At 44.5% G+C, this 21,874-nt stretch overlaps 1 protein-coding gene across 1 annotated transcript; it reads right to left on the bottom strand.

The window, feature by feature from the left end:
* Window positions 1–753: 753 nt before the first annotated feature.
* On the bottom strand, window positions 754–10,009 carry SUMO2 (small ubiquitin like modifier 2). Its single transcript, XM_063459151.1, has 4 exons — window positions 9,881–10,009; window positions 8,584–8,715; window positions 7,934–8,005; window positions 754–1,461 (listed from the first exon to the last, which is right to left on the bottom strand). Exons 1-4 carry the CDS (start codon window positions 9,899–9,901, stop codon window positions 1,399–1,401), a joined length of 288 nt encoding a protein of 95 aa, XP_063315221.1. The 5' UTR covers window positions 9,902–10,009; the 3' UTR covers window positions 754–1,398.
* Window positions 10,010–21,874: the final 11,865 nt, after the last annotated feature.

Raw genomic sequence — 21,874 nt, 5'->3', positions numbered from 1 at the left:
TTTGTTTTTATTAATATATAGTGGCAGTCGTATGTATTGTCTATAGCAACTCAACTTTAGATGAGTGTGTTGAAAAATGCCGATTGATGGGACTTGCTAGTACAGCAATGTTATGGGTTCTGACTTTCATAATATATTGCACAATGCTTACAGAACCACAAAATAAAATAATTCTACAGTGTAAAAAAAATGAAAGACACCAACCACACCCACATGTGTGTGAAACCATAGTTGCGTCTTAATTTTGAATTAGCTGTAATTGTGTCCATACAGTTCTTTTACCTACTAAATGGCAGTGAACTGAGCAGTGAGGCTGCAGGGGCACAATCTATGCACCACAACTGCTTTGTTAAGCTACAGTTTAGGTGCTTAAAGTGCTCGTTTTAGAGAATTTGACAAAATAAAAAAAACTGACCTGTTTGCGGTCCTACAAGCCAGAGGGGGAAAGTCTGCATGCAGATAAAGGAGTGCAAGTATAAGGATATCCCATCTATAGGTATGGGGAAAGGGTGCAAGTAAATACTGTGACCCGAGAAAGGATAATTAAATTTTACTCTATTAGTTGTGCTTTGAAATCTTGTCTTTGGACCAAAACCAAAAAAAAAAAAAAAAAACACACAGCCATCAAATCCCTTTTTAAGCGTTGTGCATCATTAGAAAACCATGGCTGGATTGAATTTTTTTGCGTGACATTCAAACAACTTTTTCATACCACTCATACAAAATAGAAAAAACAGTGCACAACATGTACAATTTATTTTAAACAAGATTTATTTAAACAACAAGATGTCAGATCTTTAAGGGAAAAACTACCTAAAATGTGTATTTTTTTTTTTTTTAATATATTTCCTAGTTATTCACCTGGCTACATGTAACAGCTACATACAAAAAATAAGGTATAAAATCATTGGTTAAAAATAAAAAAAAAATCCAAATCGAATAGGTTTGCTCCTTTCAATATGCCTTGATTTCTTCGACAACCAGAAGCACATTCAAAGAATTGTGGGACAAAAAACAGCAAAGATTAACCCACTCACAGTAAAGTTAATCTGCTGCAGAGATAAACAAAAAAAAAAAAAGTGGATTGATAAAAAAGGTAAAATAATTTACTAGAGTAAACGAGAAAGCACATGAAAACCAAAAGCAGATTGTGAGATTATGCCAGACACCAATCTACCATCTCAGCATTTACTTGGTCCAAAAGTACTTGATGGTTGTCAGGGGAAAAAAAGCCAAAATAAAAAAACCAAAACAAATATATAGATTTAACTCCTAGAATGACACACACCCACCCAATATTTATGTACAGTAAAGAATGGAGGGGGATGTAGGTGAACAAAGTTTGGATGTGGAACTGTGGAGGCAGCAGGTGAGAAGCCGAATAAGCAAAGCTTTGTCTCAGAAGGATCCGCCAGTCTGCTGCTGGAATACATCAATTGTATCTTCGTCCTCCATTTCCAACTGAGAAGGGTAAAAGAGAAAGAAAAGGTTATCAAAACTTAATTTGCAGTTAATACCATATATATAAAAAATAATAAAAAAAAAAAGTCATTCACACTACATTGAAGCCTGGAAATCCATTACAAGTGTGTCCTTTTCAAAAAAATGATTTTAACTATCATAAAGATGGGAGTCCCACCAGATATATCCATATTGCACACAATTGCAATCAGTGATCATTTACTGTACTGGTCATTGGTTTTTTTTCCCCATAGACCTACACAGCTTGAAATTAAATTGGAACAGTGCCAAAACATTCTAGAAAACAACCTAGAATGTCCCCATACTAATAAAAAGTTTGGGAAGATTTATGTACTTCGCTTCTGGTGCTTCGTTTGCCGGGAGTCTTGTCTGTAGGGTAATCTCTCACACATATGAAAGACTACAACACTGAGGTCTGAGGATACCACAAGAGTCTCCATTATGTCATTCAATGAGCTAGACCAGTGGTTCCCAACTCAGTCCTCAAGTACCCCCTAACAGTCAACGATTTAGGAATGATCCTGTTGTGTCCAATGTGTTTTTTGGAGGGGAAAAAAACAAAACAAAAATAAATAACTGAACTGTTAGGGGGGGTACTCAAGGACTAGGTTGGGAACCCCTGAGCTAGACCATGAATGAATTCCACAGCCATCACTTGAGACAACTGCTAGGATTAGACAATCTAAGACTGCAGAGCTCTGCTTTTCGCCAACCACAGATTAACCACAAATAAACAGACCATACTTGATGGTATCTTTATTGTGTTGGAATTTCAATGAAATGCAGTCAGCATCAGTATATCATAAAGACTATTTTTATTAAAGGGATTCTATAGTGCCAGGAAAACAAACCCATTTTCCTGGCACTATAGGTCCACTATATTCAATGCTTTCCTATGGGGAAACAAAAAAAAAAAATCTGATGCTGGAGGTCCTCATGTAGAACGTAGATTGTGCAGCATCAGATAACAGACCAAAGGTCCATTTCAATTCCGGAAGTGCAGGGGTTCCACAACCCAGTCCTCAAGTATCCCAAACTAAACACTTCAGACAACAGGGTAATCCCTAAATCCTGGACTGGTAGGGGGTACTTGAGGACTGGGTTGGTGAACCCCTGCACTTCCAGAGGCAATTATAATAGTTTCTCAGAAATTGCAACAATTACCACTGCAGAGTTAAGGAACATGGTGCCCAGACCACTTCAATGAGCCTAAGCGGTCTGTGTGTCCCATTAAATACATAGAAGTGACAGAGCTTCTTTAAAGATAATGCAAGTTACATCATTTACAGTTCAGACAAGGCACTGTCAGGGTAAACATTACAATGTTTTACACTGCAGGGTTAAGGGGACAGGGGGACTGCACACAGACCACTTCAATGAGATAAGTGTCAATTTAAATATAGGGATATGCAAATATTTTAAACTCTGAGAACTTCCATAAGCTCTTCCAAGTGACACTAACAAGACAAACTTTTAAGTCCAGAAAAAGCTGCAAAGGGTTAGATGAATCCATAGAATTGATACACACATTGCAGATGGGAAAGTGGATTCAGCCAGATGTGATACTCCGTAAAAGTTTCTACGTAAGAAAACTAAAATGTATCCACTAAATCCCAGCAGTGCAGAAATTTTAGGAAGCCATCGTTCAGTATTTCCAGGTGAATAAAGCCAACAACCACGCTTCAAACTTATGCTTCGGGGAAAGTTAGGGTTTACATTTGTTATTTAACACCACCTCTAGTGGCTGCCACTTCCACCAACCAGAGGGGCTTCCTTCTCCCTTCTGGAAATGCTAATTGATGTGCACCTGCACCAGTCCACCACGAGGCAATCAGATCTCAGCCAGGGAGGCGTGGTTATAGCGAGACTGGCACATCAGAGGAATAAACTTCTAATTGAACCCATTAATGTTAGTAGCCACCTGGTCACCAATGTTAAGAAAACAAACGTATTCACAAAATTAAAGAGATGACACCACAACGTTCTGTATTAAAGGGAAATACAGTAAGATATAAGGGAGTGACAGAGCTGGGCTACTGATTAAAGCAACATAAAACAAGATTAAAACCCACCCAGCATAACTAACCTATATACTGCATTTAAAGGATCACTAGTGTTAGGAAAACAACGCGGTTTTCCTGACACTATAGTGCCCTAAGGATGCCCCCACCCTCAGGGTCCCCCTCCCAGGGCGCTGAATCCCTTAATCCAGTGGTCTGGGTGACTAGAATGTCTATGTGTTTATTTTTGCATAGAGGGAATTTACAGCAAAACCAAATAAGAGTATTTGAAATCTATCAATTTTACGAGATATAATGCTTTAAATGAGCAACCTACGCACTATAACCACTATGTGGCATAATACAGGTTAATGCAGCCACCAAGCTCAGTCTTCAGACAAATTGAGCAATGTGACAAAATCCCAGCATACATTGCCCAATTACACCATCTCTACATTATCTGTACACCCTTGTTCACAAAATTAAGTGCAATGTCTGCACCATCCATTACGCTTCATGAGGGAGGAAATAGAAAAACAAAAAATTTATTTAAAAAAAATTATTTGTATTTCAGAGTGACATAAGTAAAAAGGAAAACTTATCTAAGTATTGCAATATTCGCTTATAGATTTCAGTCAAGTTTTACAACCAGAATGAGCTATAGACAGATCTTACAAAAATCATACGCCCAGGTGGAATACATACATTGATCTGACAGGTGAAGTGAGTAAAATTGATTCTATTGTTAAAATGGCACCCATCATGGAAGGGAATTAGGCAAGTGAACATCCACTTCTTGAATTTCATGTGTTGGAAGCAGGAAAAGTGGGCAAGCAAAAAGATGAGTGACTTTGACATGGGTCAAATACTGATGGCTAGATGACAAGAATTAGAGCATCTCCAAAACAGCAAGTCGTGTGGGGTGTTTCCGGTATGAAGTGGTTGGTACCTACCAAAAGTGTTGCAAGGAAGGACAACCTGGTCTTCATGGGGTGCTCAAGGCTCACTGATGCACGTGGTAAGTGAAAGCTAGCACATTTTGGTTGACTCACACAGAAGAGCTTCAGTAGCACCAATTGCAGAAAAACTTAAAGGGACACTATAGTCACCAGAACAACTACAGCTTATTGAATTTGTTCTGGTGAGTAGAATCATTACCTTCACGCTTTTTGCTGTAAACACTGTCTTTTCAGAGAAAATGCAGTGTTTACATTACGGCCTAGTGATAACTTCACTGGCCACTCCTCAGATGGCTGTTAGAGATCCTTCCTGGGTCATAGCTGCCTAAAATGCATCCAAACATTTAGTATCTCCTCCCTCTGCATGCAGACACTGAACTTTCCTCAGAGATTCATTGATTCAATTCATCTCTATGAGGAGATGCTGATTGGCCAGGGCTGTGTTTGAATCATGCTGGCTCTGCCTCTTTGTCAGTGTCAGCCAATCCTATGGGGAAGCATTATGATTGGATCAGGCCACCACTTCTAATGAGGTCAGCAGACTGCTTGTTTTTCCTGAGTCTAACAGCATGCAGGGTTACAGCTTCAGGCTTTTATACAGTAAGATTTTTCTATATGTGGAGGCATAAGAGGCCTGTGGGGCTAGATGGTGGTGTTAACACTGGGGTCAGGAATACAGGTTTGTGTGCGCTATGCCTCCTCCAACGTCACTGAAGAGCTTCAATGCTTTCCCGTGGGGATGTAACAAACGCTGGATGTCCTCACGCAGAACATGAGGACATCCAGTGTTCGTTAAATGACCAAATGTACCTAGCCAACAGGATGTGGCTCTAGTGGCTGACTGAGCCACTAGAGAGGCAGTCTTAGTCCTGCAATGTAATGCGATTCAGAAACTGGAATGATTTACATTTCAGGACTAAGTGGGACTGGTACACTGCACCCAGACCACTTCAATGAGATGAAGTGCTTTGGGCGACTATAGTATCTTTTTAATGCTGCAAAAGACAAAAAGTGCCAGAAGTGCATCACAGAATGCAGTTAGATGCAAAACTGGCAGTGCCCACAATGACCCTCTGTCCACCGCTGAATGTGTCTTCAATGGGGACATGAGCATCAGAACTGTACCATGGAGATATGGAAGAAGGTTGCCTTGTCTGATGGAGCAAAACTTTTTTTAGATTGGTTGATAGCCGGGTGCGCTGCTTGGGAAGAAGGCAGATGGAAGGAGGTAGTGTTCTGCTCTGGGCAACCTTCTGCTGGTAAACCTTGGATCCACGCATTTGTGTGGATTTTACTTTGATATGTACCACATACCAAGAGATTGTTGCAGACCACGTACACCCCTTTATGACAATGGTGTTCCCTGATGGCAGTGGCCTCTTTCAACAGGATAATGCACCCTGCAAAAATTGTAAAGGAATGGTTTGCGGAACATGACAAAGTTCAATGTGTTGCCTTGGCCTCCAAATTCCCCCAATCTCAATCCGCTTGAGCATCTGTGGGATGTACTGGAACAAATCCAATCCATTGGGGCACCGCCTCAACCCGCAGGACTAAAAGGATCTGCTGCTAATTGGTGCCAGATGCCAAAAAGACACGTTTAGAGGTCTTGTGGAGCCAACATCTCAACACTTCAGAGCTATTTTGGCAGGGGACCTACACGATATTACACAGGTGGTTTTAATGTTGTGGCTTGTCAATGTAGGTTGGTAAAAAAATTTTTTTTACAGGTTTATTAGTGATTCACGCGAGAAGGATTTCAGGGATGAAATACTGGTTTATGCAGGATTAACTCCACCTCTAGTGGCTGTCTAGTAGACAGCCACTAGGTCACTTCCTGGATTATAGCCCAGATTATCTGTGCTAGAGCGTCGCTGGACGTCCTCACGCTGTGTAAGGTCCTCCAGCGTCGCTCAAATACCCATAGGAAAGCATTGAAATTCGTTTTCAATGCTTTCCTGTGGGGAGACCTATGGGCATTGTGGGCATTGCCGCGCATGCGCATTAGGTCTCCTCAGCCGGTGGGCGGGATCAGTCTCGCCAACCGGCTAGAGTAAGAAGGAGGAGCAGTGCGGAGGAGGAGAGGGACATCGTCGCTGCCTCAGGTAAGTGACTGAAGGGGTTTTTACCCCTTCAGAACTGGGGATTGGGGGGTGGGAGGGAGAGGGAACCTCCAGTGACAGGAAAACGGATTGTTTTCCTGGCACTGGAGATTCCCTTTAAGATTGGGTCTAGTAGCAGTCTACTAGACAGCCCCTAGAGGCGCATCCTGGCATTTCACAGAGTTTAACTCCACAAAACAACGCTGATGTCCAGCATCTTGCAAAACAATGGGAAAGAATGGAGTATATACACCCCCTAGGGGGAAGGCTTAATGTGCATGTGCAGCAAGCCCTACATGTGCATTATGTTCCCTGATTGCATCGATGTTGGAGACCGATCCAGCACGGAGGGACCTCAGCATTTGAATGAGTAAGTGTTTTGAGTGTAACAGTTTGATGATTATGGGGGTAGGAAATGAACACACTAGTATTCCTTTAAATGGTAATGTCAACCACATAACCACTTTTGCTTTTTACAGTGCTCATGGTGGTAGGAGTCTGGATTTGCAGTGTTCTGGCTTAAAACACTGCACATCAAGAGATAATTAATGGGAAACTCCAGCGCCAGGAAAACAATCCGTTTTCCTGGCACTGCAGGTTCCTTCTCCCTCCCACCCCCTAAACCACAGTTGCTGAAGGGGTGAAAACGCCTTCAGGAACTTACCCTAGGCAGCGACGATGTCCCTCCTGACTGCGTCGGCCGGTGGACGAGACTGACCCCGCCCACCGGCCGGGGAGATCTAATGCGCGTCAATGCCGCTCATGCGCATTAGCGTTCCCCATAGGAAAGCATTGAAGATGCATTTCAATGCTTTCCTATGGGGAAATGAGCGACGCTGGAGGTCCTCACACAGCGTTAGGACGTCCAGCAACGCTCTAGCACAGGTTTCCTGTGCTAGGAACCAGGAAGCGCCCTCTAGTGGCTGTCTAGTAGACAGCCACTAGAGGAAGAGTTAACCCTGCAAGGTAATCATTGCAGTTTATAAAAAGCTGCAATAATTACACTTGCATGGTTAAGAGTAGTGGGAGTTGGCACCCAGACCACTCCAATGGGAAGAAGTGGTCTGGGTTCCTGGAGTGTCCCTTTAATGTGTGCTGGGACAAGTATATGTTGCATGTGCCTTATTTCAATTCAGTGCATAAGTTACATCTGTCGTCAGCATGCACTGCACCCTGCCCACAGACGCAACAGTTTCTCCCTTGCTGGCCAAATCTGTGTTCCCTCCCACACCTTTAAATATCCCTTCCCTTGCATGCACTCAGTCCTTTAAATACTCCAATCAAAGGCTTTGGAGCTTCCATGCATCAGACGTGGTTGTGCCGAGCAGCGCCACTCAGACCCAGATTGAGGTAAGGTAGTCTTAACAATTCAATGCCTATATGATCATACCTGTGCTGGTGTGTCTGTCTCATTGATTGGTTGCCCGTCAAATCTGAATCGTATCTGTCTCATTGACAAACCCTAGAACACGAAGAAAAAAAAAAAAATATTAAACGTGTACCCGAACACTTAGAAAAACAGTAGCAATCACTTGAGCAGCATGTAACAAGCTGTAAATCAATTAAAGCGTAGAATGAATGGCCGTATAGGAAAAAGTACAACCATCCATGGTAAAATAGGCACAACGCCATCTAATTGCAAATATTGTTACTGCACATAATAAAACGGTGGCTTTTTTGCTTCATTACTTTAACCCCTTAAGGACACATGACATGTGTGACATGTCATGATGCCCTTTTATTCCAGAAGTTTGGTCCTTAAGGGGTTAATACAGCATTTACAGAACCCACAACCCATTGTCGAATTGCCAACTTATGTGATTGGAATATGATGTCTGAAAAGAGTACCCTGCGTTGGTACGAACGCAAATGGAAAGCACCCTTACACCCCCCCCCCCCGCCTCCCCCAATAAAGAATTAAAAAATAAATTAAAAAAATCATTTACAGAAACAGCTTGGACATGCTCACGTAACTTAATTTGGATTGCATATATTTATATACAGTAATAAAATACCAGCAAAATAAGTCATTTTGGTTACCTGTCGTTCACAGTATGCCTTCATGAGCTTGTTGAGAGGCGTGTGCCTCTTTATTTTAAACTGCACCACTGAGCCATCTTGACCAGCCACCTTGAGGTTAATGTGGTCGTTGTTTTCAGTTTTTACACCTTCCTGTGGGGTTATAGACACGACAACAAGTGTTAAAATAAGCATCAATAACCAGTATCCAAAAACCAAAAAAATTACACACAAGAGCATAAAAAAAAAATATATATATCCATTACTTATAAAAAAATAAAGCATCCTCATAAGGTTTTTTTTTTTTACTTCACGGTCTTAATTACACCTTTCACTTCTTAGAGGAACGCTTGCCTTTGGGCAACTTTGAAATTCAAGAACCCAGAGTGTTCTTTGGGCAATATCCCCATCATTTTTAAACCCTATAAATTGTAGCTTTTTTTTGTTTTTAACCGTGAACACTCCAAATCCCAGATTTTTTTTGGAAAGTATCACCATATCCACGTTATTTACAGGTATCACCACTTTCTATAAACTATTTCACGTGCCTCCCTACATTCTTACAGCAATTCACTGTATCTCACATGGATTATATATACACACACTAGATACCAGCAACATACCGCCCACCCCCAGGCTTTACTCAGACATATTGCTTAAAAAGCAGACATGGGAGATAAAATGTTAATCTGTTTCCACCGGATGCCCATTCCCTGGAAACAGGGGGACGGGCAGTGCCCACATTTATTCACCAAGTTATATTGTATACTATTTAGCAGTATATCTCCCCAGCCTTACTCAGACATATTGCTTATAAAGCAGACCTGAGTGAGGATCTTATTCTGCCCCCCCGGTGCCCATGCCCCTATCAGCGAGCAGTGCCCACCAAGTTATATATATTAATATTGTATACCCCCCCCCCCCCAGCTATATTGCTTTAATAGATGACCGGGTGCCCATTCCCTATCAGCGAGCGGTGCCCACATTTGGCGGTGTTTTTGCACAGCCGGAGGTCTGGAGCGCGGCGTGGCGCTTAGCGCCGTATGTACTATCGATCTGACGCTCCCGCAGCCGCTTAGTAAATACCAAACCCGGACAGGCGGCTCTCAGCGCCCGTTATCGCCGAAATAAATCTCCCCCCCGGAGCCCCCTCCCTCTCCATGCCTGCCTGTGGGTTCTCGCCGCTCGCGCTCGCTCTCTCTCGCGGAGGCCCGCGCGCTATTTACTATGGCTGCTTCCTACCCCCCCTCCTCCCAGCTCCCCGGCCGGCTCTCCCCCCCCTAACACAGCCCGCCCTGTCCCTCTCCGGCCCGCTAACCTTGGGCTTGTCGTCTGCCATGCTGAGGCCGCTGTCCGGTGCTGTGTGCTGGGATTCTGCCGCCGCCGCCTCCTCCTCACAAAGAGCCTGAACCCGCGCGTATGGAGCTTATGTCGCACGGAGAACGTGCGCGCGCACGGCAGCCCAGGCCCCGCCCACTCCCTTCCTCACTCGGAGAGCCCGCCGTGGGGAGCACGTGGCGCCGTGCACGCGCACTGAGAGCTCTGAGAGAGAGAGAGAGAGAGAGAGAGAGAGAGAGAGAGTGTGTGTCTATTAAATATTATATCATCATTATTATTATAATATCTGATATTTATTGCTAATAAAGGAGATATTAGAATGGTATTGTTTTTTTTAGAATGTTCATTGTGTCTGAGTATATTACACAGCTCCACAGCCAGCAGTGTAACTCTGATAAAGTGTGTTATTGTGTGAAATGTGTTTACTAATATTGGGGGTAGATGTAGATATATATATATATTATGTATTTATTTATTTACTAAATATTGTCTCTGCCTGGCTCCCTGCCCCTGCACTCCAGCACTTAGCTCAGAGAGATAATGGAAGCTCCTAGTAGCAGCTTTTGGATCTCGCCATTAGAAAGAGAGTGACAGGAGACACCAGTTGAGAAGTCAAACTGTTACCAAAAAGTTTAACTACTTAAACTAGGGGTGTCAGAGGTACCAGGGCACTCCTAACAGCATAACCACCACAGCACATTTTTATTGGGGCACAAGGGTCCTCAGTGTGGCACAGCCATTGAGGAGGTCAAAGATCTCCCTCACGGATCACTCCATTTTATAGTGGGATATGGCCCTGGGAATTTCCAGGCTGCACCTACGGACGGTACATAACACGTTTTGCTCCAACAAGCAATACCATTGGTTATCACCACCACAACCAGCCTCAACATCTTCTCAAAGCTTTGTTCCATGTTTCATTCAACCACCCCAACCACCCACCTAATCACATTCACCATCTAATCATACCCAAAACTAGTTGCATTTAACCATCCAATGGTATAGTCCAAACTAGTCACATTCACCCATCCAATGGTAAAATTTAAACTAGTTGCATTCACCCATCGAATGGTATACCCCAAACTATTCGCATTCACCCATCCAAAGGTATACCCCAAACTATTCACATTCACCCATCCAAAGGTATACCCCAAACTAGTCACATCCAACCATCCAAACGTATACTCCAAATTAGTCACATTCACCCTGATGTGGGATTATTTAAAAATCCTTATTGTACTTGTATTCAATTATTGCACTAACTCCATTTTAACCTCATATTGTGAATCCTCCATTTTGTCCTCCTAACCTGACTTCTTCATTCCTCCATTTTGTCCTCATGACCTAACTTGTTCATTTTAAAACTACCTTACTTGACAGAATTTCCCAGCACATCTAATACAATAAGACAAAGACTGTATTTTCTACAAAGACATGATTAACACAGGAATTGCTGACTTTTCCTTAACTTGCAACATAGTATAATTTGAAGGCCATGAGAACACAGTAGTAATGAAATGTTCTATTCATAAGAGACCTTGCACCTGGCCACGAGGCCTGAGATCACCGACCGTGTAAAATGACGCTCAAGACCCCCTTGTCCCCACCCGTGTCCAGAACAATCCCACCTCTTGGTGGGTGGGCACGGGACTAACCACTTAGTTTTTGAGCCAATTAATAATATTGATAGGAGGACACTAATCCCGACACTTAACAATTAATCCAATTAATGATGTTTATTCTCTGATATTCTAATAATCAATGATGACGTAAAATGCCTCTTAAAAGGGCCTGCGCGCTCGCTTTTTAATCACTTGCCAATAAATTTTCTCGAAGTTATTTTAACCTGAACCTTGTGTGTCAGACTTAATTACTTCAGCGTATATACGCAATTCAATTTTATTAATTTGGACAGGAACAGATAGACATTTAAACATTTTGGTTTACTGCTAAAAAGTACCATAACAACTTTGGCGCCCAACGTGGGGCATCGGGCTATGTCCGGCCGGTGAGCCGTCCTAAGGAAGACAAGGGTGGACGGAGGAATCCAGGGGGAAGGAAAGGAGATTGATCACCTCCAGGTACACGGTAGAGACTTCTGCAGAGCCACCGGTATGTTCCGGCCCCTTTGATTGACCCGTCCACGTGTCTGTGACTGCTTCCCGGGAGGACATCAAAGACAGGTAATATCTTGCCCGGTGTCTCGTTACTCACTTGTTTACCTGCATTTTAGTCTATCTGTTGCCTGGGTTTGTTTGAATTGTTTGCCTGTTTCCCCATTTTGAGATAAAGGGGGGTGGACCTGCAGGGGATTTGCCTGGGGTTCTCTGTTTTGCTTGTTTTCCCTTTTTTTTGGGATAAAGGGGGGTGGACCTGAGGGGACTTGCCTGGGTCTTCAGTTTGTCTGTCTATCTGTTTGTATTTTACCCCTTTTGGGATAAAGGGGGGTGGACCTGTGGATGCGTTCCTGGGGGTCTTCTGTTGCCTGTTTTACTCCTTTTAGGAACCACGGTGCTGTGGTTGTAGGGAAAAAGGGGGGTTGACCTGTGGATGCGTTCCTGGGGGTCTTCTTTGCCTGTTTACCTCTTTTAGGAGCCTCGTGGCTGTGGCTGTAAGGAAAAAGAGGATTGTTGGAACTGTGGATTTTGTGTAGACTCATAATTTCCTGTGATCCTTCTTGTGTCACTTTGAGAGCCTAGCTAGCTTCTTTGTGCACGTGGTAACCCGCAGCTTCAAGTGTGGAGGCTGAGGGAATTCCAGTTTTCTTTTGGTAACCACAACCCCGAGCGCTGGGGTTGGTGGAATTCCAGTTTTCTGTTTATTTGTGGTAGGGGACTTAGTCTTGTGGCAGGGGACTCTGTTTCCTGGGGGGATTCAAGTAGGCATTGCTTGTTTTCCGCATCACGTGGTAGTGAGACTTATAAGTGGGTTTTATAGGGGCACTACGGGAGTGAGGATAGAGGTGGCCACATTCTTGTGGACTGCTGTGCAGAGGGAGGCTGACGGAATTCGGACCGGTGTCAGTTGTTTTCCGTGGCCGCTGGTAGTGAGACTTATGAAAGTCGTTCTCCGAGTGGAGACACTACGGGGTTGAGGGAGGTGACTTTGGAGTAAGCACACGAGTAAAGGAAAGGAATTACTGTTGATTTCATTTGAACTGTGATGCATGCACTGTATTTCAATTGTATTGTTGTCTTGTTTGTCTAATTAGGAGTCTCATGAACTCCTGTGTCTGTCTCTAAGGATTTTCCTTGCCTTTCATCTTTTCTACACTTCCTATATTATTATACTACCCACTCCCATTTCTCTTAAAAGAGAAGTGATTGGTCACACACTTCTCACCTCGCTCCAATCCGTGTCTACCACCCCGGGTAGGCGGATTCAGTGACTAGTCTACGTTTTGGGAAGACGCACCTGAGAAAGTCCCACGGTTCTCAGGTGGCAGTCGAGCATTGTAGACGTTCCTGTTCAGTTTTCCTTCTCTCTCCCTATATCTAGGACGCTGGTATAGGAGAAAAGGGATTATGGGGCAGGATTTAAGCAAGCCCAGTAAGGGCTGGTTAGCATGTGATTTAGTCGAAGACAGAGAGGGTGAGGAGATGGTTAAAGGTGTTGAAAAGATTGCAAAAGTATGTAAAATTGCTGTACCAACATGTGGAAGATTGCAACCAGAAAGTTGGCGTAGGTTACTGACAGAAAAGAAAGGCAAGCTTACAGATAATGGTTTATTAAAGACTGCTGAAGCATGGTATAGAGTAGCGAAGGCTATTCAGCTAGAAGGTTGGGTTGAAGAAGAAATAAATCACAAAGGTGTGAAATTGTTTGTGTATCATAATAATTGTGTTGCTGGGGTTTACCCTCAGCCAGCGCCCCAAAATGGCGCCCAGGGAATGTCTATCCCCAAGGTTCAGTCAGCAATAGGTGATAGCCAGCTGACTATGTTCCCCACTCCCAATCCTCCCGAAACCCATCCCATCACCTCCCCTGTCTGCCCGGTCCTGAATTCTGATGGATCTTTCTTTTCCCCTTCCCCGTCTCTAACATTCCCATCATCCTCATCCATCCCTACGCTACCTGCTGTACCTACTCCTAACATTTCATCTGCCATTCCTTCCCTGCATTCTCTCTCCGTTAATGATCCCCTCCCCTCTTCATCCGCCCAGCTAACCACCTCCTCCACCCTTGCCCCGGCTCCTCCTTCTGCACCCACCTCTACCAATCCCTCTCCGTCCCCTCCCGTCTCCACCCCAGTCCAATACCCCACCTCCTTAAATGTAAATACCCACCCTACTCTCCTCCCCTCCCCAGCCTGGCCCTACCCCTTCCCATATCCCATGGCCCTGCCCTATCCCGGCTACCCACAACCCCTTCCCCAAGCCACTCCCCAGGTTCCGGTCATGCCCAGTCCGGCACAGTCTGCCCCGGATGTGCCCACATCCAACATGGCCGCCACTTCTTCCCTTAATCCAAATGCAGTTCCCTTTCCGGCCACCAATATGGCGGCCCCCAGTACAACCCTGATGCCGGTAATTCCCGGTGACTACCTATCTGGTTATGACCCGCTAACCACCCCTACATCTGGGACCCCCTCTCATCCCCCGATCCTGTCACCTCACCCGGGCCCTGCACGTAAGAGAGCCCAGATCATAGAATTAGATGAGGAAGAGGAGGATAGGGTATCCCAGGACTCATTGGAGGCTGCAGGAGCCTCAGCTCATCGTTCTATCGATGATCCCTTTGGACACAAGGGTCGGGGAGAACGGGCCCCTCCTAAGTATGTTGCTTTTAACCCCACTCAAGCTAGTGCATTAATGAAATCGCTCCCTGACCCAGAAAAACAGCCTATGCCTTTTTACCGAGGGATAGTTCAAATTCAAAAGACTTATTCCGCCGCATGGCGTGATCTACTGAGCATTTGTGCTATTAAAGCAGGGGATGCATATTGGCCAAGTATGGCCCGTCACCTCAGTACAGATCTGCTTTCCAGTGATGTTGATTACCCCTCCGGGGTAACCTTTTGCAACCAATTAAGAGAATGGGCTAAGGACAAGCTTGCAGATCAGGCTGCTGACCTTACTGATGTTATTCAAGATAAAGGAGAATCAGTGGAAAGGTTTCATGCAAGACTGTATCAAATGTTTACAGATTTGGGGTTTGATCTTACTGACAAGATTCATTCACAAATGCTGTCAGGTGCGTTTGTCCAAGGTGTTAAAGACTCTATACGCAAGGGAATCATTGCTGCACGCCCTGAATATAAGGTTGTTCCCCTGGATACCCTGCTTTTAGTTGCTAGAGGTTTGGAATCTGCTCAGACCCCAAGAAGACCCACTTCAGCTCCTCTCATGGTATCCCGCTCCACTCCAGTCCCAAGAGGTACCAGACCGGAGGAGGGGGGACATTGCTTTAATTGTGGAGCAAAGGAGCACTTTAGAAGTGACTGTCCAGAACCAAAAAAGGAGCCAAGAGAGCCCAGAAAACCATCCAAGCCTGCCCCGGCTCCCAAAGCCACCAAACAGGTTCCAATAGTTGAAGAACCCGATGAATAGGAAATTGGCAAGCCTATGTCCGTAACCCCTGTCATGGCAGTGTCTACAGGGGATAAGGGGGGGCCACTTGCCACAGTGACTTTGCCCATTGAAGGCCACCCTACCACATTTCTAGTTGACACAGGTGCAGCCCGTAGTGTTCTGCGAGAACAAGACCTGCCAGACCCATCCTTCCTGTCAAATATTGATGTCTCTTGTGTTGGAGTGGATGGCCAGCCAAGACATAGCCCTTTAACAACTCCACTACGAGTTGGCTCTAGCCTGCTTGCTCGCTTTGTGGTATCCTCCACATGCCCAATTAACCTGTTAGGTGCTGATGTTCTCTCACGCCTGCAAGCATCCATCACCTTCACCCCAGACGGGCAGGTAGAAATGTCTACACCTCTATCTGAATCAGACACCTCAGCCCTGTGCTCCTTGCCTCTGATGCTGCATTTAGAAAAGCCCCGTGAAGAATCAGCAGAATTAAGGTCCAATTTCCCAGAGGTATTAAAAACACAGGTGCCCGCCAAGTTATGGTCCTCAGGCCCAGAGGACATAGGTCACCTAAATGTTCCCCCTGTGGTGGTAAAGCTTATTCCAGGAGCTGTTACCAAGAAAGCCACAATATCCATTAAAACCAGCACAGGCTGCTGCCATTTCTATCCACATCAAGGCACTCTTAGAGAAGGGTGCCCTGGTAAAATGTAAATCTGAATGCAACACCCCATTATTTCCTGTGAAAAAGAAAACTCCAAAAGGTGAGCCAGAGAAGTACAGGATGGTCCAGGATCTCCGTGCTGTCAATGAAGCTACCGTCCTGGACACCCCTCTTGTACCAAATCCCCATACTCTGCTCTCTGGAGTCCCGCCATCTGCAAAATTTTTCACAGTCATTGACCTGGCCAATGCCTTTTTCAGTGTCCCACTGGACCCATCCTGTCAATACCTGTTTGCTTTCACTCATGAGATGCAACAGTATACCTGGACTGTCATGCCCCAAGGGGCACAAAATTCTCCAAGTCAATTTGCAAAGGCCATGGGTACCATCCTTGACCCTTGGCACCCAGAAGTTGTTTTGCTCCAATATGTGGATGATTTACTGCTCTGTGGAGATGATATACCCACTACTGAAAAGTGTTCAATTAGTCTTCTTTCCTATTTGGCAGAACAAGGATGCAAAGCTTCACTCATCAAGCTGCAATTCTGCCAATCTTCAGTGATTTTCCTTGGACATTGCCTATCTCAAGGTACCAGACATCTTACTCGGGACCGGGTAAGAGCTGTATTGGACATTCCACCTCCAAGGACTTCAAAGTCCCTCCATGCCTTCCTAGGCCTCATTTCCTACTGCAGAGCATGGATCCCAGAAGCCTCTCTGCTTATGCAACCTCTCTATGATGCACTTAAATCTGTTTGACCATTCTGTTTGACCAATGAAGCTCTGGATAATTTCAATGCTCTCAAACGTGCCATTGCTTCTGCTCCTGCCTTGGGCCTACCTGACTACACCAAACCTTTCAAATTATTTGTCTCTGAAAGACAAGGCCATGCAACAGGAGTTCTTACCCAAACTAATGACTTAAGAGGCCGTCAGAGGCCTATTGGATATTTCTCATGTCAGCTGGACATTGTGGCCAGAGAGACCCCTTCCTGTCTCAGGGCCGTTTTTGCTGCAAGAGAGCTCATAGAAAGAACCTCAGACCTGGTCCTTGGCCACCCTCTGGTTGTTTTGGCCCCTCATGACATTTCTGCCATCATCAACCAAGTCCAGCTCAAGCACGTGTCTCCAGCCAGACACCTGCGCCTACAGTGTCATCTTCTTTTGCCTGACAACATTTCCATCCAGAGATGTCAAGTGCTTAATCCATCCACTCTTCTTCCACTCCCTGAGGGGGGTATCTACTATGGATTCATCACGGATGAGACCTACATTTACCTGCTCTGTGGGTGTATCAAGAAGATCATGCACCCACATTTGACATTTCAAGAAAATGAGAATCCTCTCTGTGAAGGACCAGATTACGCCTTCTGTACCATGTGGTACAAACCAAACATTACTCCCGAACTTTGCTATGAAGATGAGCTTTACCACTGGACTGATGTGAAGCTCACTGCTCAAGATTTCTATTGTGATTCTGAAGGCAATAGCATGGTCTTGGTCCAACTACCTCAACAACTTAACTACCTCTACCGCCATTGGGATACCGCTATCCCACATATTCCTGTTACCAAGTTGAAGACAAGGTCATGGAATGATCTTGGGCCCATGGCAAAGCTATGGGCCACCATGGATGAAGAACAGCTACAGGAAAATGGTATTGCCAAATACCCAACAACTGACCTTCTAGAAGCATGGCCACGCCATTTCCTGGAAAAGGAATTTCAAGATCTGGTCATAAAGAATGATTATGACCCAGAAACACCTCATGACTGTTTCGAACAGATGAAAATGGAAACAGTGCACTTACCAACTGTACATGAGAATCCATTACCAGATCCAGATTTTACCCTGTTTGTGGACGGTTCAAGATATGCTGATGAAGAAGGAAGATACCATACAGGATATGCCGTAACCACAACAGATGAAGTTATCAAATCATCAACTTTACCACCAGCAATGTCTGCGCAAGAAGCTGAATTACAGGCTCTGACTTCAGCATGCAAAATTTCCGAAGGAAAACGTGCCAACATCTATACAGATTCAAGATATGCTCTGGGTGTGGCACATGACTTCGGCCTAATTTGGAAGACAAGAGGATTTCTTACCACCGCCGGTACACCAGTCAAACACAGCACTGCAATCAAGGAGCTAATGGATGCCCTCCTACTCCCTAAAGAAGTGGCCGTTTTGAAAGTCAAGGCCCATGGGAAATTGGATACAGATGAAGCAAAGGGCAACCATTTAGCTGATCAGGCTGCTAAGCTAGCGGCCAGGGATCTGCAGGAAGTGGATGAAGAAGTGTCCGGACAAGAAGAAGAAGAAGTTCCTATTTTTGCTCTGCAAACTCTTCCTACTGATTTGCGAATTTTGCGAGAACAGCAAGCTGCAGTCACTCCTGAAGAAATCCAGAAATGGAAAAAGAAAGGAGCTGTCCAAAAGGACGGAGTATATTACAACAACTTCAAATTTTGTCTTCCCAGAAAATTATATCCAGCAGTTGTCCAATGGGCACATGGGCCTGCAAACCTGTCAAAAGAATTGATGGCCGCCCTCATACAAAAGTATTATGAAGCACCTGGAATTACAACATTGATCAATAGCTTCTGCAAGGCCTGTGTCATTTGTGCAAAATGCAATCCAGGAAAACCAATCAAGGTGCCTGCAAAACACCTGGCGAAGCCCATGTACCCCTTTCAGAGAATTCAAATTGACCACATCCAAATGCCCAAGAGTGGGCCCCATGAATATGCACTAGTCATAGTGGACATGTTCTCAGGCTGGCCAGAAGCCTACCCAGTGGCCAATATCACTGCAAAAACAACCGCAAAGCGCCTACTTACAGATATTGTATGTAGATTCGGACTCCCAGAAGTCATTGAGAGTGATCAAGGCCCAGCCTTTACAGCAACAGTGACTAAAGAAATTTGGACTGCTCTAGGGGTGACTCTAGCCTTCCACACCCCTTACCACCCACAAAGTAGTGGTAAAGTGGAGCGCATGAATGGCACTTTAAAAACCAGAATGTTAAAAATGTCACAAGAAACAAAGATGCCCTGGCCAGAAAGCCTGCCAATAGCTTTATTTAGTGTTAGGCACACACCTAGAGGGAAGCATTCACTGTCCCCATATGAGATTCTATTTGGGACAGCACCCAGACTAGGTTGTTATTATCCGCAGCAGTTGCAGCTCCAATCAGATGTTTTAGTAGACTATGTAACTGAACTTGCAAGTGCCTTAAACAAAATACATGCCCAAGTTTTCTCTTCAATTCCAGATCCCGATTTGGATACAGGTACCCATAACCTGCTCCCCGGAGATTGGGTTCTGGTCAAGAAGTTTGTACGGAAAAATACCCTGGAACCAAGATTTGACGGTCCATTCCAAGTTCTCCTGATTACCGCAACCTCCGTCAAACTGGCCGGCAGGCCACATTGGATCCACGCTTCCCACTGCAATAAGTCTCCTGCCCCGGAGGAAGCAAATACCGTACAAACATGTACCTCTGGTACACCTTCTCCCTAATTAGCCTAATAAAGGCCCAGCAAGTAGCCATCACCAAAGATATTAGTGGGTATACCTTCTGGTACAATTCATCATGCACCCATGTGGCTACTTATACCTTTGACTATTGTGATATTGTAGAATGCCCATTTCCCACCTCACAAATCCAGAGTATCTATAGAGATATCCCTCATTCAAAAGACCCATATGTTTGTGTAGTTGACAAGCAATGGGGGCACAATTGTGACCATTGGGGGGCGGCGGGATGGAATGCCGGGCCTGCCTGGGGTTACAAACCAAAAAGTGCCTTATCTAAAGTAGATGATCATGGTAGATCCCTTCTCCAGAGAATGACTTTGAGAAAGCCTGGGGGGGGGGTACACCAATGAAATTAATCCTTAACATTGAGCATCCAAGCCCCACGGATGCAGACCAGTATGTGATGGGAATGTATTGGAAAAAGGGTTCCTACCGTAAATTAGGGCATTTCTACCTCAAAGATATGTGCAACTCTTCTGAGTGGCAAGGGGCCACCCATATGGTCCCTAACCCATTAAAACCTCATATCCAGACCTTTCAAGACATGATGGCCATTGCTAACCCCACCTTTGAAGATACCATGGCCGCTGAAACAGGTTTTAATGATGTTAACCTATGGTTAGAATGGATGAAATACAATGCTAATAAGCATAACAAAACCGCATGCTATGTGTGTGGCGGTGCCCGGCCTCACCTGGGTACTGTGCCTTTAATCCTGCCAGTAGATATAGAAGAATGTGTTTTAAGCCTTTTTGCCTATCACTATGATTTTAACAGGTCCATATGTATAGCATGGACAAAGGAGTATCCTCTCCTAACTAAGGATGTCAAACTCCCAGATGGTATTACCGTGTATAAAGGTAATTACACTTGTTATGCTAATTATGATGGAATTGGTAGATTCTTGGGTAACTTCTCTAAGGGGTATTGTGCTACCTACAGAAATGTCTCTATGAACTTGTTGCAATTTCACACCAGGTCATTGGGGGATATTTACTGGTTGTGTGGGGATTTACAGCTAAGATCCAGAATGGACAAAGAGTGGTGGGGGGAGTGTACTCTGGCTAAAGCCATTATGCCTATACATATCATCTCTGACACACACCTCGTCACCCATGAGTCCAGGCACACTAAGGTTAAGCGTGACGCCCCAGTGAAAGGAAGTTTTGATCCTCATGTTTATATTGATGCCATTGGAGTGCCTAGGGGGGTGCCCAATGAGTTTAAAGCAAGAGATGAAGTTGCTGCAGGATTTGAATCACTCTTTGCCATAGTTACCACAAACAAGAATTTAAATTGGATAAATTATATTTATTATAATCAACAGCGTTTTGTTAATTACACCAGAGATGCCCTCCAAGGATTGGCCGAACAGTTGCAGGCCACATCCCAAATGGCTTTCCAGAATAGAATGGCCTTAGATATGATCTTAGCCGAAAAAGGAGGGGTTTGTAAAATTTTACCTGACACCATGACATGTTGTACCTATATCCCAGAGAATACTGGCCCTAATGGTAAAGTTACCTTAGCCATAGAAAAATTAAATGACCTGTCTGAAGAGTTAAAAAGGAATTCTGGGATAAAAGATCCCTGGGAAAGATGGTTTGGTTGGATGACAGGATGGCAAAAGGCTTTAATGCATATTGGTATGGCAATACTAATTTTTCTTTTTCTCTTTGCTCTTCTCTTTTGTTGTATCCTCCCATGTCTGAGAAAATCCCTCATGAAGACTGTTGACCAAGCGGCACCCACTTTCACTCATCTCGAAGTTGATGACCAAGATTTACAAGACATCAACTCACCCTGTATACCGCTGCAAACAATCCCTTTTGTTGATAAAGTGCAGGAATTCTAGGAAGGGACCAGCTTAGGGACAGCATCTGTCAGTGAATGGTAAAGGCCCTGTGTGGAGAAGTGGTGGGTTAGCTGCCATGGGACACCCATGGGTGTGAAGTGTTCGAGAGCCATGCTGACGGATGAGTTAGCCTATCAGGGTCAGATCTAGGGACAGTCTTGCACTTTGCATTAACACCTAGCTAGCGGCCACGGGGTTTCTGTGCCTTTGGGTTAACACGTCTTCCTGGTACTAACTTAATAAAGTTTTATTTCTTAGAATCCAACATTTCATAGGGGGGACTGATGTGGGATTATTTAAAAATCCTTATTGTACTTGTATTCAATTATTGCACTAACTCCATTTTAACCTCATATTGTGAATCCTCCATTTTGCCCTCCTAACCTG

Source organism: Pelobates fuscus, chromosome 6 (assembly GCF_036172605.1).
Source record: "Pelobates fuscus isolate aPelFus1 chromosome 6, aPelFus1.pri, whole genome shotgun sequence".
Taxonomy (NCBI): domain Eukaryota; kingdom Metazoa; phylum Chordata; class Amphibia; order Anura; family Pelobatidae; genus Pelobates; species Pelobates fuscus.
Note: the sequence above shows the minus strand (reverse complement) of the source record. Positions and strands in the feature narration are given on the sequence as shown.